Consider the following 27,300-nt stretch of genomic DNA (forward strand, 5'->3'; position numbering starts at 1 on the left):
TTGTGTTTTTTACATTTTTCATTTAGTTGGCCTTTAGATTCTCAGACAAAAAGGTCTTTGCTAGGAATCCTGTGTATGATTTAGTGTGTAATTAGAGACCTGTTGTATCTGGCATGTGGGTTGTACTAAAGACAGAAACGTTGATCTAATCTTGTTTTAACATGATTTAGGAAAAAGAATCTTTGTCAAGTAGATGCAAGCAGATTGAACCCTAAGCAAATCAGATGTTTTATTGCATCTTTTTGATACAGGACTGAAAAGATGTCATTAGTTTTCTAGAGCCAATGTCCACAAGTAGAAGTCACACTTGCAGATGGTTACACTTCTGAGGAGGGAGGCTATAGTGCTGGGCCTGGAACCCTCCTTACATGCTTTATCGTATCTCCAGCTCCTGTCCTCCCTCTTTTCAAGTATGATGGGATCCTCTGTTGTGTTACTGCCACAGTTGGCCCTTTTGTAAAAGGGCCAGCGAACATTTAGGTGATGTCAGGTAGGCACTACAGGTAGGAGCTCTGGTGAGCATAGCTATGCACCTGTTGGTATGTTCTTGGGAGGAACTCCTTTATGAGACGTGTGGGTGTGAAGACTGAGGCCATCACTTTTCTTTCTTTAAGTATATGGGTATTTTGCGTGCGTGTGTGTGACTGTGACTACATGCTTGAGGAAGCCAGTAGGCATCAGATCAAATCCCCTGGAGTTGGAGTTACGGGCCTTTGTGAGCAGCCTGCCATGGTGCTGGGAATTTCCTTGAGTCACTTGCAGAAGCTGTATTTACTTTACCACTGAGCCATCTCTCTAGCCTTCCTAGTTTTCTTTTTGACTTAGCTGTTTGGACCTTTTCTTTGTTACTCTTCTAATAACATCCTATATATTTAAAATAACTTTAAATGAGAATGCTGGAGACTGAAGCCAGGTTCTCATGCATGCTGAACACATGCTCTGTCACTGTACTGTCGATTCTCTGGCCCAAACACCCTTTGTCCTTTCTTGTGTTGTCTAGTTCTGTAATCTCTGTAGACTCTGAGCTCATGGTGTAGCCCAGATTGCCCTTGAACTCACGGCCCTCAGCTTCCTAAGGCTCCTCTCCACCCTTGTCATGTTCTCTTGCCATGTGCTTTATATTTTTCCTTACCAGATTCACATTTCCCCTTGGCTTTTACAGTATGGGGCTGGGGAGAATGCATATGTATTTGTGTCTGTGTGTGTCTGTGTGTCTTGTGTATGTGTGTAGGCCAGACCTTCAACACTGCCTTAGAAGCTATCTACTTTGTTTTGGGGAGAGTGAGTTTGTTTCTAAGATCTTACTACGTAGCACTGACTCTAGACCAAGATAGCATTGCTCAGAGATCATCTGCCTCTGCCTCCTGAGTGCTTGTATGCAGGCATATCATCATGCCTGACCTACCTTGGTTGCTGAAGCAGGAGTTCTCGTTAGGACCTAAGGCTTTCTTGCTACGCTGGTTGGCCATAGCGCACTTGGGCTCTGCCTGTCTTTGTTTGCTTGGTGTTGGTTGGGGTCATACTGTATCCCACCATGCCTAGCTGTTGATGTGGGCTCTGGGTGTAAAGCTCCTGTCCTCATGCTTGTCTGGCAAGCACATTACAGAATGAACTCCTCCCCAGTCCGGAACCAACACTATGAAGGAGTCTTGGGGTGTCTGAAGGCTAGGTGAGTGTTTTGAGGAGGAAAACTAGAAGTGCTGCCCCTCTGTGATCAGAGTCCTGATCCACACCTGATCCGCACCTAAACTTAAAAGACACATCTAAGATGCAAAAGACTGAATGAAAACAAATGCCATAACTTTGCTCCAGTTCTCCCTGATTAAACTTGACACAAATCCCGTGCAGTGATATTGCCCCAGTTTGCACAGAGAGTACCTTTATTATTGTCAGTCTTTCTGAATTAAAAGCTTATGCATATTCTTTTCATAAGGGGTATAAAGTGTCTCGTAAAGTGCTAGAATTCTGTATTTATGTTTTGCCAGAAATATTTCAAGTTTGATAATACTTTCAAACTGGCTTGTCTCGGGGGTATCACCTGTAGTTCACTTGTGTGTATAAAGCCTGTGTGGTTTCCTTTACCTTCTACTTCAGCATTGAAAGCAAACATGAGGTTACAATCCTAGGAGGACTCAATGAATTTGTTGTCAAGTTTTATGGACCACAAGGAAGTAAGTACATGTGTGGGTATGTGTTCTTTTTTTATAATCTTTACTAGACAGTAGGGCTATATCAGGTGCATGGCCTTGGAAAAGTAAGTGTTAACTGAACTCTAGAACCAGGGAGTGAAGAAACCGATGCCATTCATTTACTTAGCTGCTCCTCGGGAAGTGCATTTACTTTGTTTTCCTTTAGGGGGTTGTCTGAGGTAGGGAAGAAAGGAACATGAGTATGTTTTTTGAAACAGGGTCTCTCTCTCTGTAGGCTTCCATGTCCTGGACTCCCTTTGTAGACCAGGCTGGCCTTGAACTCACAGAGATCCGCCTGCCTCTGTCTCCTGAGTGCTGGGATTACAGGCGTATGCCACGACTGCCCAGCTCAACTCTGGATATTTCAAATGTAATTGTTTTTTCTGATACTGGTAACTGGCCCCAAGCTTTGTGCATGCTATGTAAGTGCTCTACTACCAAGTTAATATTCCCTTGTCCTCTCGTTTTTATATTTTTAAAAGTTATTTTTTAATGTTTTATGTATATGAGTATTTTGCCTCTATATATGTATGTACACCATGTGTGTGCCTGGTGTCTTGGGAGTCAGATCCACTGTGGTTGGAGTTATGGTTGTTGTGAGCCACACTGTGGGTACTAGAAATTTAACCTGGGTCCCCTGCAAGAGCAACAGGTGTTTTTGGTTTCTCTGCGTAGCCGTGGCTGTCCTGAACTCATTTTGTAGACCAGGCTGGCCTTGAACTCACAGCGGTCCACCTGCTTCTGCCTTCCGAGTGCAGGGATTAAATGTGTGCACCACCATGCCCGGCTGCAACAGGTGCTCTTAACTGAGGCATCTCTTCAGCCTCCTTAGTGAGGCAGGGTCTCTCTAAGCTGTTCAAGCTGGCTTGAATCACTTTAGTACAGGCAGCCCTTGAACTTTGGTTGTAGTTGGTCCTGCACTCTTTTTTTCCCTTTGTAACCCAGGCTAGTCTGGAACCCACAGCAATCCTCCTGCTGTATCTTCTTAAGTGCTAGGATTACAGACTAGGTCACCATGTTCAGCTAGTTCCCAGCACTTTGAGGAATTACTTCGAGGCCGTTTTCAGGAGAGAGAGAGATTCAATGTTCATTTGCACTTGGGTTTATTTTCTAATTTGGAGACACAATTCTAATGGATAACGTGTTTTATTTCTGTTCCAGCACCATATGAAGGCGGAGTGTGGAAAGTTAGAGTGGATCTTCCTGATAAATACCCTTTCAAATCTCCGTCTATAGGTATGTGATGAGTTTTGGTTTCACTACAAACAATTCTGAAATCTAAGGAGACTAAAAATCCTATATTTTATGAGAGGTGATTAAGTCCAGAAATTTTTACTGAATTAGATTTTTTCTTTCTTGGCTTAAAAAAAAAATTCATGTACTTATATATATGGGTGTTTTGTCTGCATGTATATCTGCACATTCCCAAGAGGGTAAGGGGTCCCCTAGGACTGACTCAGTTGTGAGCTGTCTTTAGAACTAATGCATAGACTCCTGCATTTAGACCAACCCCTATTCTAGCAAAAAATTTTTTTTAAAGAAATGGACTAAAACACGCTGACATTTGCTTTGATTCCAGGCTCCACATCTCTGTGTAGTGCATGCAGACAGTACGCTAGAATGATGCAGTGTGTTAATGATGACCCAGAATGAGTCTTGTCAGAAGGTGCAGCTTGTACCAGTATCAAACCACTTTATTTCTTATAGAGTTTTATGTCCTAAAAATACTAAAGAGCATCCGTAATTTTTTCTTAACCTGGGGAATTCTTAGTGTTCATTTGAACACTTTGCTGTTCTTTTCCTTCAGGCCCTTAGGTAGGTTTTCTAAACCTGCAGCCACCTGGGAGATGTTTATGGAAAAACAGATGAGAAATTACCCCAGGGCTGCAAGATCCTGCAAGCTGTGAAGCTAGGCATGGTAGCAGAGTGACTGTCAGGTGTGGAGTCCCACACAGCTCACGAGCACACTGGACATTAGACCTGTGTGGCTGGGCATCAAAAGCCCACCCCCAGCTTCATTCCATAGTGGGAGAAGGTAGGTGCCACTCCTCAGAGGGCTCTTCTGCTGTGGTTTCCCACGCCTGACTTACTTCTTTCTATTGAACATTTCAAATGTAAGCTTTCACATATGTATCATAAGTGCCTTTTTAAAGACAGAAAATTGGCATTCCAATTAGAGTTTTGTTACCTTACATTGCTACTTACAGCAAACAGTAGGGCTGTGGAAGCCAAGAGTCAACCGTGAGAATGCAGCCTGTGCTGTAGAGATACAGCTCTTCCTCAGGCTTTCGGCTGTTTGTTGCTGGGATCGTGCTAGCAGGGAGCACCACCACTGAGCTGCAATGCATTCCCTGCCCTAAGTTACCTTATCTGCTAACCAATGGCACAAAGGCCCAAAGTAATGACATGGTATGTATGCACTTGGTTAAGACAGATGACCAAGTTAATTTAGCACTTAGGTTTTATTTCCCTTTCTGTATATGTCATATTTTTATATTCTACTAGTGAATATCATCTTCCCTTAAGGAAGTTGATCCAGTTGAAATATTTGTACAAGCTGCCCTTTCCTTCAGAGGAGGGTTGTGTAAGCATTTTAATCAGTTTGTGAGGTGACCCATTTTCAGGTCATCAACAATGTAAAACTGTTAAGATGTACTTCCAAGCATTTTGAGAGGCAGTAGTATAGACAGAATTAAACAGAAAGGAAAGAAAAATATAAACTCAACTCAGTGTTCTTTCATATGTACTGTTGAGTCGGTGTGGAATTGGGAGGCTTAGCTTGGTGGCAGAGTGTTTGCCTAGAAAGTGTGAGGCCCTGAGTTCAGCCCCCAATACTTGAAATAGATAAATAGATTAAATATCTTTTATTCTTACCATTTGGGTGTGGGTGGGTCTGTCTGTCTGTCTGTCTGTCCCTGTGTAGACCCAGACAGTCCTTCAGTCTCTCCTTTTACTTACTTTAGTGTATGCTATCACCCTAGCTTGGATTTTTAAATATTTATAAGTATATAATTTGCGTGAGTTAAATGTCGAGGAATGTGTACATGTTGGTTTTTGAGGCAGGGTCTCCCTGGGACCGAGACCTCACAGTTCGGCTAGGTTGCCTGGCCAGTGAGCTCCAGAGCCTGCCTGTCCTTGCCCTCCAGTGCTAGGATTAAAGTATGTGCCAGTACGCACAACCGTCTGGTTAATTTTTTATACTTACTTTTTTATTTGTAGATGTTTCCTGGCATGCCTGTTAGCACTGCTGCTAGTTAGGCCCTCTGCAGTTATATATAGTTAGGCATGCATGACCAGCAAGTTATCACTGGCTATCAGGGAAGAGGTCTAGACTTGGTTCTCATTTTTCCATAAAATGATATTCATCTGATCTATTTCCTTTCTAGAAAATGAAGTACTGGCTAGGAGCTGTAGTGCTAATCTGTAGTTGGAGCTAGTCAGTAGAAGGATTGCTTAAACCTGCAAGTTTGGGGCCAGTGGACAGCATGTTGACCCCACCTCTTTAAAAAAAAAAAAAAACAGAAAGAAAAGAAGTTTGATTTGGTGGTTCATGTCTCTATGGTACTAGTAATCAGGAAGTTGAGACAGGAGGATTACTTTGGGCAAGGGTGTGGGGGGTGTGTGTGTGTGTGTGTTGTGTGTGTGTAACAAGAAGGGAAAATATACAGCCAGTCTCAGTAGTACATACCCAGTCAGAACACTTGAGGAGGTGAAGGCCAGAGGATCACAGCAAAGCCAGCCTAAACTACATAGGACCCTGTTATAATTAAGTGAATTCTCTGTGCTTGTTAGCTGATCCATGAAACACTCAAAAGTGTTGGCTACCTTTCTTGACATTAGGAAGGTTAGTAAGACAAGATGGACATAGAGTACCAAATATTCTTTAGAAGATGTGTGAGGCAATGAGTTTTTATTCTAAAAAGCTGTGTTTTGTTATCTTTCAAAGCTTTGGAGATGTGAGCGTGCAAATGGAATCTTTAGAAATATTTGTAATCTCAAATAATCCTCAGTCTATGAAGATTCTGTTTTAATCTGAGAAGTTGCTTCACACGCTCTCATGCAGGCACTCCAGATTCCATGTTAGCTATAGCATGTGCTCAGCTGTTAGGAAAACGCTTCCACCAGAGCAGGAAAACACATGTGCAGTAGCTGCACAGCTGAGCACATGCATCAGAGGGCAGCACTGTGCACTTAAAACAAAACAAATATGTAAAGTGCTTTATGTGGCCTGGGCGGGTAGCACAGCACTCTGGAAGCACAGACTGGCAGATCTCCTGTTAGTCCAGTTCTGGCCTGTGCTGCATATCTAGTCTCAGGCCAACCAGAGCTGCATAGTAAGTCCCTGTCTCTACACAGTGAAGTGATGGTGTGCTTGAGCTACAGTGTGTGCTTGCAGTTTCTTTTGGTATGTTTGTATCCAGCTTAGTAGTGTGTATGTTGCTTTGTAAAGATCTTCTATCCTTTAAAAACTGTTTTATTTTAAAAATTAAAAAAAAGGAGGGGGTGCCTGGAGGGATTGCTCAGTGGTTAAGGGATTGCTCAGTGGCTGCTCTTCCAGAGGACCAGGGTTCAATTCCCAGCACTCAGATGGCAGCTCACAGCTGAGTCCCAGTGGATCTGATCCTCTCACACAGACGGACATGTAGGCCAAGCACCAGATGTACATTAAAAAAAAAAAGTAAAGCAGACATGGTGGTGCACACTTGTAGTCCCAGCATGTGGCAGCAGAAGTGGAGGGATCCGGAATTTAAGGTGCTCCTTGACTGTGTAGTGAGCTGTATCGGTCCGTAGCATACATCTTTAAATTAAATTAGGCTGACACATAAGTAGTACAGCTTAGGTCATCAAACTAGTCAAAATTCCTTTTATGTTTCCTAATCTGATATATTTTTAGTTGGAGGATGCTCTGGTAATCTGTGTCCCATATTCTTATGCTGTGCCACTGATAAAGGGCAGCTCATTTCAGTGTTTTATTCACTATGGTCAGAAGTTACCTCACTGGGGATTGAAGTTTTATAACACAGTATGACCAACTATAGAGCTCCTAGGGTGTTTAGTTCTAATTCATATATTCCTAGACAGAAGCAGTCTATAGCTACTCCCTCAGGACTAATGCTCATCACTGGAGTGAGCAGTGAGTTTTCAGGGTGGGAGGAGTATGTCAGTCATGAGAGATTTGGGGTTAGGCACTTAATAAAGGTGTCTTTGTGCCACTACAGTATTTATATAAATAAACTTTTGAGCTAAAGAGGCAAAATTCCATTTAAATCACTTCTGTACTTTCATGACCTTAGATTTGAATTTAGTTCCTATCTCAAATAGAGAAGTGTAGTGGGAAAATTTTATGAGACATTTTAAAGCCATTACTATAAGAACACAGCTGGAAATGTTCCCTTGTCACAGGTGCTCTGAAAATGAACGGTCTCAGTGTGCATTAAAGTGTGTGTGGCAGCTCACTCTGCCAAGCTCATTGGGTCCCTGCTCTACTGGTGCTGCTCACGTGCTAGGAATACACAAGTGAGCCAGCTGTGCTCCTGGCAAAATTTAAAGTAACTGGTCACGTTATGCAAAGATTTGATGTAATGGGATAGTAACTTAGGATTAGATATTTAAGAATTAATTATAAATTCTAACCAAGTACCTGTAAACTATTACTTTAAGAAAAGACAACCCCGTTCTTCCTAGGTCAGGGAGAAGAGTATACAAGGCAAGAAGAAATCGGAAGTGCCAGCAGCCTAGACTGGGGACACACTTAGGCAGGGGTGGTCAGAGAGGGCTTGCATTTCATCTTAAATGTAATGGAAAGATAGATAAAGATTAGATTTTGTTTGTTGATGGTGGGGGTTTGTTTTTGTTGTTGTTGTTGTTGTTGTTGTTGTTGTTGACTTGGCTGCTGAGAAGAACACAAAGGATAGAAGCAGTATTCAGCAGCTGACAGAAAGATCCTGTATAGACAAGGATGCTGTGGTTGAGAAATTAATGGACATCTGGCTTGAGATCAAATACATGTAGTCCTAACTCAGGAAGTAGAGGCAACAGGATCAGAGTTCCAAGTTCATTCTCAGCTGCCCAGTGAGTTCAAGGCCAGCATGGGTTATATGCAGCTGTAAAACTAAAGCAAAGTCCATCGAAAAGGAAGGTTTAGTTTTATTTTATTCTGGTTTGGTTTTGAGACTGAATCTTGAACTCAGAACCATCTTCCTCTACTTCCCAAATGATTAGAAGGTTAGAGTCCACATACCTAGCTATAAGCTATTTTTTCTCTTTCTTTGTTTCTTCCTTCCTATTTATTTATTTATGTATTTATTTATTTTTGAGGCAAGATCTCTCTGTGTTAGCACTACCTGGCCTATAGCTCTGTAGACCAGGTTGGCCTTGAATTCAGAGATCCACCTGCCTCTGCCTCCTGAGTGCTGGAATTTAAGGCATGTATGTCATCATGCTCAGCCTGTTGGGATTTTTTGTTTTGTTTTAAGTGGGAGAGTCTGAAATATTATCAACCTATTCTCTATACAGATTTGTCTATGGAAAAAAACTTGGTATAGTAGGGTCAGTAGGAGTCATGCCATGGAAGAAGAGGTAAAAGAGAGAGTGTGTTCATTGAAGATGTTAGAAGTAAAAAAAATGAGGCTAGGCAATGGCTCAGGCCTTTAATCCCAGCACCTGGGAGGCAGAGGCAGGTAGATCACTGTGAGTTCGAGGCCAGCCTGGTCTACAAAGCAAGTCCAGGACAGTCACAGCTACATAGAGAAACCCTGTCTCGAAAAAATAAAAAATGGAAAATGAGAAGGCCAGTTGGATACCATCCCCATGAAAGTGGACTGTTGAGGGAAGAGGCAGAAGTTTGATGGATGGCACAAAGCAGAAAAAGTCCTTGGAGAGTGAGGGTGGGCTGCCAGAGAAAGCCTGTGAGGGCAGTGTGTCCATACATACAAAGTGCTTGAGCTCGTTGGGACAAGTTGCTGTATTTTTTAAAAAATAAAACTCAGTAAATAGACATAAAACCCACAAACATTCTATATTGCTAACAACCTTCATGCCCAGCAAATACTCAAGGCCTGTTGCTTTGATGACTATTAGAATGATTTTTTTTTTTTTTAAACTTAGTGTCTCCTTGATTTCCAAGTACAATTTGCCCTCTAAATTCAAGGATTCTATATCTACTGATTGAACTTAACTATATGCCAAAATGGTCTGAACGTTATTTCATCAATTTGGAATATGTACAGCATTCTCTGAATGATACAGTGCAACTAATCGCATAGCATATGCATTGTGTCACTTACAGGCAACCCTGAGATGATTAATATGCATGGGACAATGTGTCAGTGGTAGACAAATACTGTGCCTATAAAGAGCATGAGCCTTGGTGGTTTTTTTTTTTTTTTTTTTTTTTTTTTTTTTTTTAATATAACAGGAATGACAGTACCACTGGAGTAACCCCATCGAGGGGATACAGAGGGATGTCTGGACAGCAGATAGACACTTGCTGTGGGAAGGGCGTGGGATTTGCAGAGGGTTGCTGCAGAGTGATGTCAGTGTTAGCTGTCCAGTCTGAAGTTGTGTAAGAGCTGGCAGATAGAAAGATGAATGCTAGAAGACCCTTGGTAAGGACAGGAGATTGATAAGAGGGAAAATGTCTGGGGCTGTGACAGCAGAGGCATAACTGTTCATAGACATGGCAGTTCTTGGTGTGTCCTGGGGATGTGAGGTGGAATGAGATGGAGGGAACAGTAATTGAGAAGCATAAAGAGGGTTAGGAACATGGTCTTTACAGTAAATAGAAGTGGGACAGAGAGAGCTGGGTACCAGGTTACAACAGAGAGAAGCCAGTTATTAAATTGTCCTATTGATATGACCCTGCTGTCAGTGACCCATGCTAGTAACTGGTGTAAAATAGTACATTAGCTTTTTTCCCCTCCTAAGGGTTGTCCTTGCCCATGTGTGTTCTTGAAGAGAGAGGACTTAGCCAGTTTAAGTCCTGTCTTGAACAGTGCCTTTTTCCACATTTTTAAAAGATGTTTTTAGTTATACATAGTAATAGTATGACTTTTTCTTTCTTTCTTTCTTTCTTTCTTTCTTTCTTTCTTTCTTTCTTTCTTTCTCTTTTTTTCTTTTTTGTTTGTTTTATTTTTTCAAGACAAGAGTTTTTCTGTGCAGCCTTGGCTGTCCTGGACTTGCTTTGTAGACCAGGCTGGCTTCGAACTCACAGCAATCCACCTGCCTCTGCCTCCCAAGTGCTGGGATTGTGCGCCACCACGCCCTGCTTAGTGTGGCATTTTCATATACATGTAATAACATTTCTATTGTGTCACCTGTTAGCCCTACCTCCACTCCTGCTAATCCCCTCTCCCTTCCCAACAGTTTGTTTATGGAAACTTGGACACCTTACTAGTAGCTACTGACGAATGTCTCTCCATCCCATATTGACCATTAACTTTGTGTAAATCTTGAGAAAGGCGTAGGGCTCCATGGGCCCTCTCTATTACCTGACAATGGTGATGAGCCCAGTCTTGTGGGGGATCTTATGCACATCATCACACCTGCCTAAGTTCAAGAGTGCAACAGCCACATCATGCGCTGACGTCAGTGTTCCACCCTATCATACCCACCCCTTTTCTCTGGCTCTCTCAGTCTTTATTCCTCTCCTGCTTTGCTTCCTGAGCTTTGGAGTAGTATAAATGTCCCATTCATGGCTTGGACATTTGACAATTGCGTTGTCTCAGTACTCTTAACTAGTTAGTCATTTTGACCACTGCAAAAAGAGCCTTCTTGGAATAAATCTTAACAGCAGCACTAATCTATAGGCATAGACATAGTTATTTTGAAGGCAGTTTAACAGACATATCCTGACACATCAAAGTAACAGCAGTAGCTTCCTGATTGTGGCCTATGGCTTCCATAGCCAACAGGCTTTTGGCTGGGTTTTCCAGTACTGGGCGTGAAATTTCCTCCTATGGAGCAGACATCAAATCCAATCAGAAAGTAGTAGGTTACTCCCATAACAAACTTGTCACTACTGTACCAGTAGTCTCATCTTGCCTAGTGAGCCATTATTATTGAAGACAGAATCCACAGCTGGGCAAAACTGTTGATGACAATACCCCACTAGTAACCCGCACAGCAGCATGGCACCTTTGGGCACTGTGAAGGCTAGCCAGCAGGTAGGAAGCTTCATGTCAGGTCTCACTTGATTTCTCCATGGCTACTATCAAGGTGGTGGTTGTTGTCTACACAGTATAGTTTTACCATCTAGTTCTGATGAGCAAACAAGAGCGGGGTAACTGCCTGTATTGTTTCCAATCCCTGAGGAGAAGCTTCTGTGACCATTAGGGAAGTAGTCCTCATCTTGGCACTGGGGTTTTCATTTAATAATGTATGACTTTTGGACAGTTCATTATTACACAAATTTTTGTTGGCTATATAAAAATCTTCCTGCTTAAGTTTCTACTCTTAGACATCTTTTCTGGTATTAGATCATTTCTTTCTTGTTAAGATTTAATGTTAGGCCAGGTGTAGTGGTGCACACCTTTAATCCCAGCACTTGGGAGGCAGAGGCAGGTGGATCCTTGTGAGTTTGAGGCCAGCCAAGTCCATACACAGCAAGTCCAGGACAGCCAAGGCTAAACAGAAACCCTGTCTCGAAAAACAACAACAAAAAAGATTTCATGTTAGAATGCAGATGTATTCTTGGTATCTTAGTTAGGGTTTCTGTTGCTGTGAAGAGACACGCTGATCATGGCAACTCTTATAAAGGGAAACATGTAATTGGGGCTGCCTTATAGTTCAGAGGCTTAAAACATCCATTATCATCATGGGGTAAAGCATGACAGTGTGCAAGCAGACATGGTGCTGAGAGTCCTACATCTTGTTTTTCGAGACAGGGTTTGTCTGTGTAGCCTTGGCTGTCCTGGACTCTCTTTGTAGACCAGGTTGGCCTCAAACTTAAGCAATCCACCTGCCTCTGCCTCCTGAGTGCTGGGATAAAGACATGTGCTAGCTGCTTGGCGGCGGCTTCTTCTTTTTCTTCTTCTTCTCCTCCTCCCCCTCCTCTTCCTCCTCTTCCTTCTTCCCTATGACAAGGTTGATATTTAATTTTTATTCAGTTGTCCATATGAGTGAATCCCACCTGCATGCAGATGCTTTCTGAGGCCAAAAGGAGAGTACTAGGTGCCTTAGAACTGGAGTTACAAGCCGGTGTGAGCTGCTCAGTGAGGTTCAAGGAGTCAGATCTGGGTCCTATGGAAGATCAGCCAAAGCTTTTTTAACACCGAGCCTTCTCCCCAGCCAAGTTTTCATTTTCTTTGAACTGAAAATTGTTTGTTTGTTTGTTTGTTTTTAAAGAATTATGTCAAGATGGGCTCGGTGACACACACCTTTAATCCCAACACTGGGGAGACAGAGGCAGGCGGATTGCTGTGAGTCCAGGACAGCCAGGGCTACCTAGAGAAACTCTGCCGAGGGGGGTGGGGGTGGGAGGAGACGGGGAGAGAGAGGGGGAGAGGGAACACCCTGTTGTGCAGGCACTTGAGAGATGGTCCTCCTTCACATCATAAAGGCTGAGATGCATCACCATACCAGTTGCCAGGTCTGCCGTGTTTGCTTCCATTCTGGTGGGGTTTTTCTCATTGTTTTGTTTTGACCACACCAAAGTCCATCACAATGCTGTTTAACTATTGAAGTAGTGTAGGTGTATGTTCAGTGTAAGGAGAATCCATGAAAGATGATATCAGCATCAAAACACCCTCAACCCCCACACACATCTTTGACAATGCCTAAAAGAAATGGTTGTGGGGCATGGAGAGAGATGGCTCAGGGCTTAAGAACACTTGCTGTTCTTGTAAAAGACTGGAGTGTGGTTCCTCATACCCATGTTGGACAGCTCACAACTCCAGCTTTAGGACGTCTTTACGTGGATACCCATGAACATGCACATACACGCAAATAAAATAATAAAATTTCAAAAAAGCGCGCTGTATGTGTGTGCTGGAGAGTTCCGTTCCTGGGATGCGAACAGTAGCATGAAGTCACTTAGCTGGGCGTGATAGGGCACACCTGTAGCCCTCACGTCAGAGGCCAGGCAGAAGGCCTGCTCTATTCTGAGACCTTATCTCAAAAAAGAAAGGAAAGATGGGGAGAAGGAAGTTGTGGTGGACCATTTTAGTTGGGTATGGGTCTTTGGGGTCGGGAGTTTTTGAAGTGTCGGTGGGCAGAAGGTAGGTGACACTCAGCCTCAAACTTCCCCTAAGTTGGTCTGTTTGTTGCTCTTCTGTCTGTTGTCCACCGACATTTCAAAAACTCCTGTTCCCAAAAACCTATACCCAACTAAAACAGTCCATGACAGGAAGTAACTTGCTTAAGTTCATTATACCGATTTAAGTTCCCTTCTTTGTTGCTGTATTGTCTTTAGAGGGTGCTGCAGATTGGACTCAGGCCTGGTGCATGCTAACCCTGGGGTGTAGATCCCAGCTTTTGGATCTTTCTATTTTCTTGAGACAGGGTGTCATTCTGCAGCTATGGCTGCTCTAGAGTTATGTAGACCAAGCTGACCTCTAATTTGTACTGTCTCCCGCTCCCCCTTTTCTAGGTTCTGGATCCAAATATGCACCATTCTCAGTGTCCAAAACTAATGTTACTGAGTGCTTACAGGATGTCAGTTGCTTGTATTAACTCATTTCACGTTCCTGACATCCCTCTGATGGGTTGATGACACTATTTAATCTAGCTTTAGGAATAAGGCAGTGGGAAGACAAAAGACATTGAGTAATTGTTGAAGCTCACTGTGTTGGGCGGTCTGACTTGAGTCTAAACTTTTACCCTGATGTTAAGATTGTTAGTAAGTGGTGAGTGCACCTTCAGAACCCCAGCACTGGGGAGCATCAGCAGGCAGATTTCTTGAGTTTGAGGCACTAACCTGGTCTGCCTAGCAAGTTATGAGCTAGCCAGAGCTACATAGTGTGAGACCTGTCTTCAAAAAAGAAAAAAGTTAGAAACCTGAAGTTCTGTACTGTCTTCCTGCTGCTATAAAATCCTTCCAGATCCCTCAGTGTGGCTAGATGAATGACCAGGACACTGAAAGCGCTTAAAAAGAAGCAGTAGCTGAGTAAGCAAAGGCTGTGATAACTTACTAGCTTGGTAGAAGACTTGTGCTGTTGAAGAACAACCCTAGTTATAAATGCGCTTTTCTTACCCATCTAGCCCATTCCCCAGTTCTTTAAAATATATATTCTGAAAGCCAGGCACTGCTGATACAGGCTTTTAATCCCACCACCTGGCAGGCAGAGGCAGATTGAACTCTTGCATTCAAAGCCACCCTGGTCTAAAGAGAGAGTTCCAGAACAACCAGGGCTACACAGAGAAACACTATCTTGAAAACAAAACATACAAATGCATGTACATACATGCATGCATGCATGCATGCACAAGCTCTACCACCAAGCTGTATTCTCAGCTCCTAAATACATTTTTAAATACCTACTTTAAAAAGCAGAATGCTTGGCTTTGAATTGCATGCTTTCTGAGAATATTTCTGTGGGCATATGTGTCCTAACAAATAACAAAATGAAAATGCTTTCTCTTGCAAAACTTCCAGATAGGGAATTGGCCCCAGGATATTTCTTCACCCACATATTTGGCCATTAGTATGCTTACTAGCAAGTAAAATGTTAAGCCGCATAGATGGAGAGATGGCTCAGAGGCTAAGAGCACTGGCTGTTCTTCCAAAGCTCCTAAGTTCAAGTCCCAGCAACTTCATGGTGACTCACCACCATCTATAATGAGATCTGGTGCCCTCTTCTGGCCTGAAGGTGTTACATGCAGGCAGAACACTGTATAAATAATGAGTAAAAAAAATTTTTTTTATGCATACATATGTTCAAGGGATAGAACACTTGCCTGGTGTACATGGGGCTCCAACTTCAGTCTCCTGCACTCTGCCCACCCCTCCGACCCCCATCTCTGTCTCTGGAACTTGGAGCTTTTACTTACCATGTTTCCATAAAAGCTGTTTTCAAAATATGTTCTCTTAAAATACCTTCATAATAGTTTCTGATGGAATGGAAACAAGTGTTTGGGGATATTTTCTCATTGCAGACATGTTCATTCATTAGTGTCGTGATAGCCTTACCAAAAGGAAGAAGCACATGCCAGCACAAACTCGCTCAGTCCGAGCGTGCTCCTTCTCAGAACCCCTAGCTTGTTCTCTCCCAGTCTTCCCCCATCCTCATCCACAAGTTTCATTGTTGTCCAGAACATAAATGACTGCCAACGACTCTGCACACGGATAGCCCAAGAACAAATGTAAAGGAAGTGATATTCTTCTTTATTGATTGGCTTTGGGTTTTGCTCTTTTTTTTTTTTTTTTTTTTAAGCTGAGCACAATGGCATATGCCTGTGATCTATGTACTTTGGAAAGAGGAGGATCGTTGCAAGTTTGAGGCCACAAGGGAAGTCCCAGGCCAGCCAGGGCTAGGTAGGCCATGTTTGAAACCCACACATGCACCTTCACATTCTCACCAGCCTTTAAAAGCCTGACATACTCTTGCAATATAGTCTGGAGGGAGGGATCCAGAAGTGAGGGATAGGATGGATATGATTAAAATACATTATGTCAGTCATGGTGGCGCACGCCTTTAATCCCAGCAGAGGCAGGCGAGTCCCTGTGAGCTCAAGGCCAGCCTCGTCTACAAAGTGAGTCCAGGACAGCCAAGGCTATACAGAGAAACCCTGTCTGGAAAAGCCAAAAAACCAAAACAAACCCAAAATAAATTTAAAATACAGGTTTTTAAATAAAAACTTGTAAAATGGGATGGCTCAGTGGTTAAGAACACTGGCTGCTTGTCCAGAGGTCCTGAGTTCAATTCCCAGCAACCGCATGGTGGCTTACAACTACCTGTAATGAGATCTGATGCCCTCTTCTGTCTGATGCTCTCTTCCATCATGCAGTCATACATGCAAATAGAGTGCTGATATACACAAATAGCATACGCCTTTATTCCCAGCACTGGGGAGGCAGAGGCAGGCGGGGCAGATTGATGTGAATTAGAGGCGAGCTTGGTCTACAAAGGCAAGTCCAGGACAGCCAAGGCTACATAGAGAAACCCTGTCTCAAAAAATAAAATAAATAAAAAATAAAAACAAAAGCTTTCAATAGGAAAAGCTCTCTGGTCTGGGAAGGTTTCTTGTGTAGTGTTGATCTAATAGTACCCAGTCTTTCAAGGCGAAGTTATCCGCTGATATTGCCCACTTTGGAATAGTTGGTGAATTTCGTGGTTCTCTGTGGTGATATAGCACACTGGTAGTTATGTGTCATATTTTTGAATATTCTACTTCACAGCACTGCCTTAACCACATCAGTTTCCTTTGGGGACTTCGTTGCTGGACATTTTCTTTTAAGTTCTCTATTCTTAGAGTTCTAGACACTGTTAATAAATCCTAGATTTTTGGCACCCATAGGATCTCTAGAAAAAAAGAGTAAGAATGGGTTGTTTGTTTTTAAATTGAGCCCTCTACCACTGAACTACATCCCTTGCTCTGTAGAGGCTTCTCTAGAGCAGGATGGAGCAGTTTGTATAGAAAGCTTCACTGGAGCATAGTCACGACCATTGTGTTGTTTATCTTTGGCTACTTGGTGCCACAGCCAAGAGCTGGACAGAACAAACACCTTTGTTGGCCACAAGATCGCCAGTCTTTTTGATTGTTTGTTTGCTTGTTTTTGGTTTGGTTTTTGTTTTTCAAGACAAGGTTTCTCTGTGTAGCCTTGACTGTCCTGGACTCACTTTGTAGACCAGGTTGGCCTTGAACTCACAGCACGATTCACCTGCCTCTGCCTTCTGAGTGCTGGGATTAAAGGGGTGCCTCATCATGTCTGGCTAAGAATGGGGTTTTTAAAGATGATATAGTCCAGCCATGTATCTTCATGGGTGAAAAAAGCACCCATGTTTAGAAGTAAAATGGCAGGCTCAAAGCCTGAGGTGGTACCAGAGCAGGGAGCCAGAACCCCAGCCATTTTAGTGCTTTGCTCTTTGCATGTGCCCCTGCCTTGTCTCAGAATTCTGATGTGTTAATTCTTAGCAGTGTACTGGGGTCTGCACTCTGGGTTCCAGATCTTTTGTTACTAAAGTATGTTCTTGAAAATATTTTGGCCTTTTCTATTAAAATTTCTGTATTCAAACCAGGAGATTGAAATTTAACTAGAAACTGTAGAAACTGATGGATTTCAAGTGTGCTCTCCAGTCCAAGCCAAAAAAAGTGACACTTTAATCTTTGCCGGACAGTTTTGATATAGTCCGAGCTCATCACCAATATTCTTATTCCTTTAAGGTGCCCCTCAAATTGCTTAGTTCGCATGTAGGATTCCCATTCATTCTTTTTTGTTTGAGATACGCCATTGTTTTATCTCTGAAGTACTGAAGGTGCTGGCAGCCAATTGAGCTGTCCTTCAACAAGCCTATTTTGTTTTTTGACAGCCATTTGTTTAAAAACAAAAACTGATGTTCAGACACTAGTTTCAGTGGTTTCTCCTCCTCCTCTTCTTGAAAGCTCTCTCTGTCCCAAATCTGGTCTTTTTGTCCCTTATCCCTTCATTTCCGCTAGCATCTTTGCTGATCTTCAAAAGTGTAAAATGAAGAAAATTTCTTGTGTACTTTTCACTTGGCTGTTTGTATGACCTGGTGTCTCTCGGGTACCAAATGCTGCCCCACCTCCCACTTGGTAAGGTACCTTTTTTGGCCCCAGCAGAAAATTGCAGCTTCTACCCTGGCTTCCCGCTTTGTTTCTCCATGACAGTAGTACATGTGGTGCAGCACATGCTTGTTATAGAGAGCTCTCCTGACAAGTCTCAGCTGAAGTCAGCACAGGGTGCATTTGCTTTACTGCTGTGCACTGCAAGTTTTAGCAGCAGGGTGTTAAGTACCAAGAATACATTTGGATCATAAACAGTAGGTAAGCTACTGTAGTTCATACAGAACCATTCTTTTGAGTTAAAAACAAAGCCAGGCATGGCAATGCACACCTTTAATCCCAGCACTCAGGAGGCAGAGGCAGGAGGATCTCTCTGAGTTTGAGGCCAGCTTGCTCTACAAAGGGAGTCCAGGACAGCCAGGGCTACACACAGAGAAATCGTGTCTTGTTTACTGTTCATTGGAAGGTTTTGTAGGCTGTGGAGTAGATGAGTTGCAGAATACTTGCCTTGCTTGTGAGACCTTGAAATCCCAGCACTTGGGAGGCAGGGGCAGGAGGGTGCAAGTAAGAGGCCAAACTGAATTTCTTTATGATTGAGATAACACTATGGTTTTTCAAGACAATTTTACACTATGGTTTTTCAAGACAGTTTTTCTGTATTCTTAAGTGTTATAGATCATGAGTACCATTTTTGTTCTTTACAAGCTGTGTGGGGGCTTGATTTGGGTTTTGGTTTTTGGGTTTTTTTTTGTTTTGGGTAATGGATTTTGTTTTATTTAAACAAGAGGAAATTAAGATGTGAAATCTGAGAATAGTTGGTTTTGTTTTGTTTTGTTTTGTTCATAATTAAAACTTTATTGAAAAACTGACACCAAAATAGGAGATCATTGTTGTATACTTTATAAAATCAAAGGTAATTACAGTGTCTTGGTAGAGTAACTGAACTTGATAAGGCTTTCTGTGAAGAGCACAGACTCAGGAACTCGTCCATGATCAGTGCTGCTTTCTTCTAAACGAAGAGCCTTCTGTGAGCCTGGCTTTTCCTCCTGTGGGCTGGCACAGCACTGTTGAACAGCCTACACAAAGAACCACTGTCTGAGCGTGGCTGAAAACCGTAGTAATAATGTAGCAGCCTGGACATTTCACGTCCATGAAATAAGAATTTGGGCTCTGCACCAGCCGTTTCTTCTTATGTTTTTTTTTTTCCTCTTCCAAGGAAGGGTGTAATAGGTCTCTAGCCAGAGGCATGGTGACGGCTCCGCAAACGCAGCCGCTCCGGATCTCCGCGGTGAGCGACTAGCTCGTGAGCGCTCTGCAGCAACTTCCGGGATAGAGCTAGTTGGTTTTGTTTTATTGATTTTCCTTTAGACAATACAGCACTAGTTTACACACATATAATTAAATCTACTTTTAAAACTTGATACTATTTCTCTTTATTTGAACGGTCCCCCTACCCTCCCCCAAGACAGGGTTTCTCTGTGTAGCCTTGGCTGTCCTGAACTTGCTTTTTTTTTTTTTTTAAATATATTTATTTATTATTATGCATACAGTGCTGAAAAGGGCATCAGATCACATTATAGATGGTTGTGAGCCACCATGCGGTTGCTGGGAATTGAACTCATAACCTCTGGAAGAGCAGTCAGTGCTCTTAACCACTGAGCCATCTTTCCAGCCCCTGAACTTGCTTTTTAGACCAGGCTGGCCTCAAACTCACAGCGATCTGCCTGCCTCTGCTTCCTGAGTGCTGGGCTTACAGGCATGCGCCACCACGCCCAGCTAGGTTTTTAACTCTTAAAATTAAACATCATAGAAATTCAGGAGTGCCATAAAAGGAAATGTAGAAATCCTGAAGTCACCACTCAGACTCGTGACACTTACAGGCCTTTCACACTGTGGTGCTCTAGTTCTGAGAGTGGAGTTGGGGTGTAGGATTTTGAAATACTGTGACAAAAGTGTTTTAACAAAGAATTCCACACTGTTAACATTTGAATGTGTTTGCTTCCAGCTTCATATCTGTGTGCGCACTGGCTTTAAAAAAAAAAAAAAAAAAGATACTCAAGTACTTCTCTCTCCCCACCCCCCAACAACAGTCCAGTTAGTGCTGCCTGCTGGGATGTTGGCTGACCTTATTCCCTTGATCTTGTGTGGGTAACTGTAGCTGTGTTGAGTTCATATTTAGAAGAAAGTACATCACAGCATCCTTTCCCATCCTCCGCTTCTTAACATTGTCCCTGCCTCGTCTTCCTCCATGTTTCTGAGCTTGAGGAGGGGCCTTTGTTTGATATGATGTCCCATTAGGACTAAATGTTCAGGCAGTCACTCAGCACTTGGAGTGGACAGCAGTTACTCAAGAAGAAAGTTGCCGAGAAGGCTGAGAGCATCTCTGTCTGTGTGTGTATACAGATACTTAGTAAGCAGCTTGACAACATCTCCATTTAGGTTTTTCCTTAGGACTGCACCTCCTAAGCTAAAGACTTGACAAGGCTTATAGTACCATGTTCTATTTTCCTTTTTAAACTTAACTTTAAAGGTATCCAAACTGACAACGTTGATCTAGTTCACTCTGCCTAGCTATGTAGGATTACCAGTCCTTGGGTGTTCTGCACTTGTTTTAGCCCCATCTATGGGGGCTGGGGTTCAGTTCTTGACTCCTGCGCCCCTACCCTCCTGCTTTGTAGTTCTAGTTGGCCTGGAACCTCACTGTGTAGACTAGACTGGCCTCAAACTCAGACCACCTCCTGCCTCTGCCTCTACTGGAATTAAACATGTGCACCATCTGTTACAATAGTTACTTCCAGTATTCTCATACCTTATCCTGGACATGTACATAACTAGCATTTTCCTAGGCTTATGGAATATTTTCTCCTTTTAAGACATGAGCGCTTCTATTGGCTTAGGATATCTCTTAAGCATCTTTAATTTTCCTTAATGAAAAATTAGTATCAATGCAGCAGCCTTTTGCATCGAAGCTATTATACATTACAGGACTTTCTTGCTGTAATAGTTTAGTAGATAAGGCTTTGTCTTAACTGTCGAAACATAATAGTTCTAAGCACAAGAGTTAAGGGCGAGATTGCTGTTTGGAATGGCCAGAGCAGAGTGGGAAGGTGCCTGTGCCCCTCGTGTTCTTGATTCTTGTTTCCTAACTTGAGGGATGTTTCTAAGGTTTTTGAAAATCACTTAAGGCTGTGCTCTAAGTTGCCACGTCTGTGTTTTCATAGCCTCTCCTCCTTTCCCTGTGTGCTCTCCGTGTCAGAGACTCTTGTCTCTTGGCCTGCTACTATAGTAACCTCTGGGAGAATAGTGCTGCCTCATTTTTGTACCCTGACTAAATGGCTGCCAAGTAGGTGTTGACAACCATATTTGGGTATTTTGTTGGTTTGGTTTGGTTTGGTTTTTTGAGACAGGATTTCTCTGTGTAGCCTTGACTGTTCTGGACACACTTTGTAGACCAGGCTGGCCTCTAACTCACAGCGATCCGCCTGCCTCTGCCTCTCACACCCAGCTGACCACCATATTTGGAAGGGCAGATAGAATCTGTGGGAAAGGGGTGAAAGAGTGGAGTGGGGACAGTGATGGTGCTAGTCATCCGAGAGGAACTTGTTGAAAGTGTGCAATAGGGCAGCATTGTCCTAACAGGGAAACACGGCAGAAAGATGGCACAGTGAGGAGCTTTGAGTTTCTTCTCCTCAGGATATTGTTATTTGCATTTGTATATACTGATTGCATCACTAAGTTTGAGTTTAAAATGAATACATTTCTTCTTGGACTTTTAACAGCAAGATTTAAGTGTATATTTTGTCTAGGAATACATTTTAAAAGTTAATTCTGACAGATTCAACTATCTTAGAGCATGCATTTTTTATTCCTTGCCTTATTTCTTGGTTGCCTCAATTTTAATCAAAATTGACTTCTTTTGAGTGAATAGATTCAAAGGAGCCGCCTTGGTCACTGTTCTTGTGAAATGTTGTGGTTTGGAAACAGTGTTCTAACTTCAGCAGCTTTGTTCGTGTTCCGCTGAGTGGCCAGTGTAACCCATCAATAACATCAAGAGTTCAAGCGCGGACCTTCAGGAAGGCTTGAGCAGCACAGCCGGGAGCGTGGCGCTTCTAAGCTTTCATCGCACACTAGTTACGAATCACTTTATAATATATGCTCTTGGCAAGTTTCTGGATAATTCAGAAGACAAGTTGCTTATAAGATTATCTGATGCCAGGCACAGTTGCATACGCCTGTAATCCCAGCACTCAAGAGGCAGAGGCAAAGCTGGGCATGGTGGCTCATACCTTTAATCCCAGGCAGAGGCAGGTGGATCTCTGTGAGTCCAGGACAGCCAGGACTACACAGAGACCCTGTCTCTAAAAACAAAACAAAAAAAGATTATCTGAGCTGGGCAGTGGTGATGCACAACTTTAACCCCAGCACTCAGGAGGCAGAGGCAGGTGAATCTCTGTGTTTGAATCCAGCCTGGTCTACAAAGCGAGTCCAGGACAACCAGGGCTACACAGAGAAACCCTGTCTTTAAAAAAATTTTTTTTAATTTAAAAAAAAGAAAAGATTATCTGATACAGCTGCACAGTTACAAAGCTTACTTATTTGTTACAGAACTTGTAGTTTAGTTAGTTGGGGTGAATATAATCTTATAAATTGCCAAAGATCTAAGGTTGAAAGTAACAATTTGAGTATCACTACCTTTTCCAATCCTAAGTAGTGGTCTCCAGTACTGACAGGTTAAAACTCATTGTTCTCTGCATACTTTGTAGTGCTAATTAACATCTCTTTTTGCAGGATTCATGAATAAAATTTTCCATCCCAACATTGATGAAGCGTAAGTAACTATTTAAAAATGTTTAAATTTTAGCAGCAACTTTCTTGATTAATTAGAGGTCATCTCTCTTCCACTGCTAGAAAAGAACCCTGAGTTACCCTTTGAGTTTTATGAGTGGTAGGACTATGAGTGCTCACTGACCTGTTGTCAGCATATGGATTTACTGCCATCCGCCTTTAACATATGGCTTAGTTCTTGAGGGATAAATATGAATTAATGATAATTTCATTTTAGTTAACAAATCTTAATTACCTGTTTCCTAATGATTGTTTTCAAATTACTTCATTGCATCGTGTCTTGTCCTTCAGTGCTGGTTATTTGGACTATACTTTTTCTTCATCCAGCTTTAGTTTTGCTGTCTCACAACTGTTAGGAAATTTTTGTGAACCTTGTATGAATAGATTACACGTCTACGTTGTCCCTCAGTGTCCCTCAGTGACAAGGATGTCTGTTCTCTTAAGTAACCACAGTAAAGAAGATTAAGGAATTTAGTACGATGTGATAGTGTCAGGTTCATATACTACCTTTAGTTGTCAAGTTTCCTTTAAATAACTTTAATCAAGATCAGTTCCTCAACTTACTTTTCTCATCTATAAAGTCAAGGTTTAAAAAAATAAGAGCGCTCTTTAAAATCACCCTTTAATCTGAGTTTGTTGTTCGTAGGAGATGCAGAGAATGTGCACACTGACTGTGCAGGGCAGTCACTAGGCTACCTACCCGTGTGCACACTGACTGTGCTGGGCAGAGTCACTAGGCTGCCTACCCGTGTGCACACTGACTGTGCTGGGCACAGTCACTAGGCTGCCTACCCGTGTGCACACTGACTGTGCTGGGCAGAGTCACTAGGCTGCCTACCCGTGTGCACACTGACTGTGCTGGGCAGTCACTAGGCTGCCTACCCGTGTGCACACTGACTGTGCTGGGCAGTCACTAGGCTGTCTAGTTCTCAGTTTAGTTCTCATCACCCGGCTCAGCTGGTTTCTTCTTAGACTAGTTGCTCTTGTCCGTTGCTGTTTGTAAGCGAAACACAAAAGAGCTTGTAAATACCTGTGCTTCTCCCACTCACTCAATTTCAAGAATCTGTTACAAAGTGATTTTGATAAAACTAGCTGCCTGAAACATGCAACTAGATTTCTAACTTTTTAAAAGTGCCATTTTCCATCTGTTTCAGGTCAGGAACTGTGTGTCTAGATGTAATTAATCAAACTTGGACAGCTCTCTATGGTGAGTTTGGCCACAGAATATTTTTTGGAGACATTGAGACATTTGCCTCAAAAGAATGTTTGGCTTTTCTTCAGTGGTTAATTTGTTATGTTGGGAATGGGAAAGACATTTGAGGGGCTGTGTGGGAAGGTTTGCTCAATGGGGGGAAAAGATGGGGCAGGGCGGGCTGGGGAGACCATTCAGTGGTTAAAAGCACTTGCTACACAAACATGAGCACTGGAGTCTAGATCCCAGAACTCAAGACATTTCAGGTGGGCATGGGGACTGTCAGTCACTGCAGCCTCTCAGGGTGGAGACAAGGAGTCGCCCTGTGCAAGCTGGCTGGTGAGGCTGACCACAGGAGCCAGTGAAGGGCTGAAGAGATCGTTGGGAGAGTCTTAACGAGGTATTCTTGAATAGGACCTGAGTTCGGTTTCCTGCACCCATGTCAGGCTGCTAGCATTGGCCTGTAACTTCAGTTCTGGAGGATCTGATGCCTCTGGCTTCATTCCTGTGAAAATACTGCCCCCCACCCCCCCCCCAAACAGACAGAATTTTTAACTTTTTTTTTTTTTTTTTTTTAATTTTTAAATATAAAAACTCTGGGCCAGGTATAGATCACTGGTAATTTCAGTGCTCAGGAAGCTGAGGCAGGAAGAAGTTTGAGGGCATTGGTGGCCTACATAGGAAGACTGGCTGGAAAATTTAAACAAAAACAAAAAGAACTAATACAGTTTATAAGGTTCTGAACTAAAGGTATAGTTATATGTATATATGTGTGTGTATACCTATATACACACACATACACAAATGTAGTTTTTTGTTTGTTTGTTTTTGTTTTTTGTTTTTTTTTTAAAGAGTGTATTCTGGCCAGGTGTGGTGGTGCAGGCTTTAATCCCAGCACTCAGGAGGCAGAGGCAGGCAGATCGCTGTGAGTTCGAGGCCAGCCTGGTCTACAAAGTGAGTCCAGGATAGCCAGGGCTACGTAGAGAAACCCTGTCGTAAAAACAAAACAAAAATATATTCTGAAAATGCCACTTAGTTTTAGAAAAAATAAATGAGATGAGTACTGTGGTAGACACTTAGCCTCCTTCCATGGTAACTCATTCCTGGAACAGACCGACCAGTGAGTCAGTTCTTCAGAACACTGTGTTGGATATCACAGAGGATGGTAGCAGCAAGCTTCCAGTCCTTAGCTTGTCGCCTGCTAGGGACTTGAAGGTAATTAAAAATCTGTTTAAAGTGAATTGGTGATACTAAAACAGGGTAAATGGTTTTTTATCTACAAGTTCAGATCCAGTCTTGATAACTACTCCCTTCTGATGCTCTTACCTGTGAGCTTGTCCTGTGCTGTTGTGCTATTAGGAATTGCTAAACATCTTGCAGTTCTCTCCTTTGTCCACTTTGACTTTTTTTTAATTTTATTTTTTTTAATGTATACAGTGGTCTGTCTGCTTATATACATGCACGCCAGAAGAGGGTATCAGATCATATTATAGATGGTTGTGAGCCACCATGTGGTTGCTGGGAATTGAACTCAAGACCTTTGGAAGAGCAGCCAGTACTTTTAACCTCTCAGCCATCTCTCCAGCCCCCTTGACTTTTTACTAGTTTTTTTTTTGTGCCTGTTAAATTTTTTTCTCTACTAGATTGTTATCTGCCTTAGGGACTGTTAGGCTTGTGTCCAATTTATCTTTAAGTGGGACTTTTAGTGCCTTCTAAAAGGATTGCAAGAATGACTAAGAAAATAGTTGCTGAAGGCACAAGAAAAGGAGAAAAGGATCACTTAGAGCTACATCGTCCAGAAATGGGAAGTCCTGGGCAGAGGCAGAGGATCTCTCTCTCTGTGTGAGGCCAGCCTAGTCAGAGAGGCCCTGTCTTGATAGATAGACAGATAGATACTTGTTAGGAAGCAAGGAGGGATATATAGGAGGATTTGGAGAGAGGAACAGGAAAGAAGTAATTATGTTGTAATCTCAAAAAAAATTTTTTTAAAGGAAAAAAACAAAAAAAGCTCATGAGAGCATACTACTTGGTCCACCCACAGGCTGAAAGCTGCCTTTCCCACACAGCCTTGTTCTGGTTAGGGGGTGAGATCACAGAGGGTGGTTGGTCACTAGCAGTATGCAGCTCAGCCCTTTATTCTTCTTCTTGATCATAGTGTTCAAGAACTATTTTCTTAGTGGAATTCTGTCTCCTGATCTTTATATGGCTGTTTCCTCCCACCCCCCCACCTCAAGCATTGCTTTCTCAGAGATGTCCCCTTTCCTAGCCAGCCCATCATATAGCATCTTTTGTTTTCCATATGTTGTAAATTTTTGTTTTATCTTGATCTTCTGGATTTTAATATAAGCTCCATTTGCAACCCCTTTTAGTTCAAGAACAACTTTTAAAAACTTTACTTGTATTTGTTTGTTTGTTTTTGAGGCAGGGTCTCTCCACGTATCCTTGGCTGTCCTGGGACTCACAATATAGACCAGGCAAGTCTGGAATGCACAGAGATCTGCCAGCTTCTGTCTCCCCAGTGCTGGGATTAAAGGTGTGCGCCACCATACCTAGCCAAGAAGAAAAACTTTCAAATACTTCTTTTTTATGTTTATGAGTGTTCTGCCCACATGTGAAAGTGTACCACATGCAATGCTTAGAGCCCATGGAGGCCAGAGGAGGGAGTCAGGTGACATTAAGCAGCCATGCAGGTGCTGGGCCATCCTCAGGTCCTCTGCAAGACCAGACACTGCTCTTAACCACTAGCTATCTTTCTAGCCCCAGAAAAAATCTTGTGACCCTGGATATATAAACAAATACAACAAATATACAAATTAAACATTTACTGTTAACAAACCACAAAAACTTATTTTAAAATAATTCTTTGAGCTGGGCGTGCTAACGCCTGCCTTTAATCCCAACATACAGGGGACAGGCAGTCAGATTGTGGTGAGTTCCAGGTCAGCCTGGTCTACAAAGCGAGTCCAAGACAGCCAAGATAACAGAGAAACCCTGTCTCAAAAAAGCAAAAGCAAAAAAAACCCCACAGAATTCTTTGGCGTGCATATAATTTTACCGTTTATTAAAAAGTAAAGCAAACTTGCATACTAATGAGATTGATGAGTTTATTTTTTAAAGAATTAAATATTGGCTGCATATCTGATACTGTCAAGTATAGAGCATCTTAGATGTTTTTCAGAGTTAGTTGATAATGGTCAATACTAAAAAGGCCACCTTGATTAGTATAGAATGCAAATGACAGCTATATTTAGGAATATTTCAGAAAATGTTGAACTTCTAACTTGGTCCTTACATGCAAAGGACTGATGGTAAAAACATTGAAAGTGTTCGCCTTTTTAAAAAGCAGAAAGATTGTCAGTAAAAGCATCACAACTCTGAACACACTCAAGTCTC

At 42.4% G+C, this 27,300-nt stretch overlaps 2 protein-coding genes across 4 annotated transcripts in view; one reads left to right on the forward strand and one right to left on the reverse strand.

Moving 5' to 3' along the window:
* Ube2h (ubiquitin conjugating enzyme E2 H) overlaps positions 1-27,300 on the forward strand; it is a 121,731-nt gene that overhangs the window by 74,212 nt on the left and 20,219 nt on the right. The window contains exons 2-5 of one of the 3 annotated variants that reach the window (XM_051151808.1): positions 2,095-2,171; positions 3,351-3,425; positions 22,659-22,698; positions 23,870-23,922. In XM_051151808.1, coding sequence (XP_051007765.1) covers positions 2,095-2,171; positions 3,351-3,425; positions 22,659-22,698; positions 23,870-23,922 — 245 coding nt within the window. Of the gene's footprint in view, positions 1-2,094; positions 2,172-3,350; positions 3,426-22,656; positions 22,699-23,869; positions 23,923-27,300 lie in introns of all 3 variants that reach the window. The other 2 variants (XM_051151810.1, XM_051151809.1) reach the window with 2 other exon arrangements.
* On the reverse strand, positions 18,690-19,199 carry LOC127194434 (40S ribosomal protein S27-like). The gene has a single exon (XM_051151812.1). It carries the CDS (start codon positions 19,116-19,118, stop codon positions 18,864-18,866), a length of 255 nt encoding a protein of 84 aa, XP_051007769.1. The 5' UTR covers positions 19,119-19,199; the 3' UTR covers positions 18,690-18,863.

Source organism: Acomys russatus, chromosome 10 (genome assembly GCF_903995435.1).
Source record: "Acomys russatus chromosome 10, mAcoRus1.1, whole genome shotgun sequence".
NCBI lineage: Eukaryota > Metazoa > Chordata > Mammalia > Rodentia > Muridae > Acomys > Acomys russatus.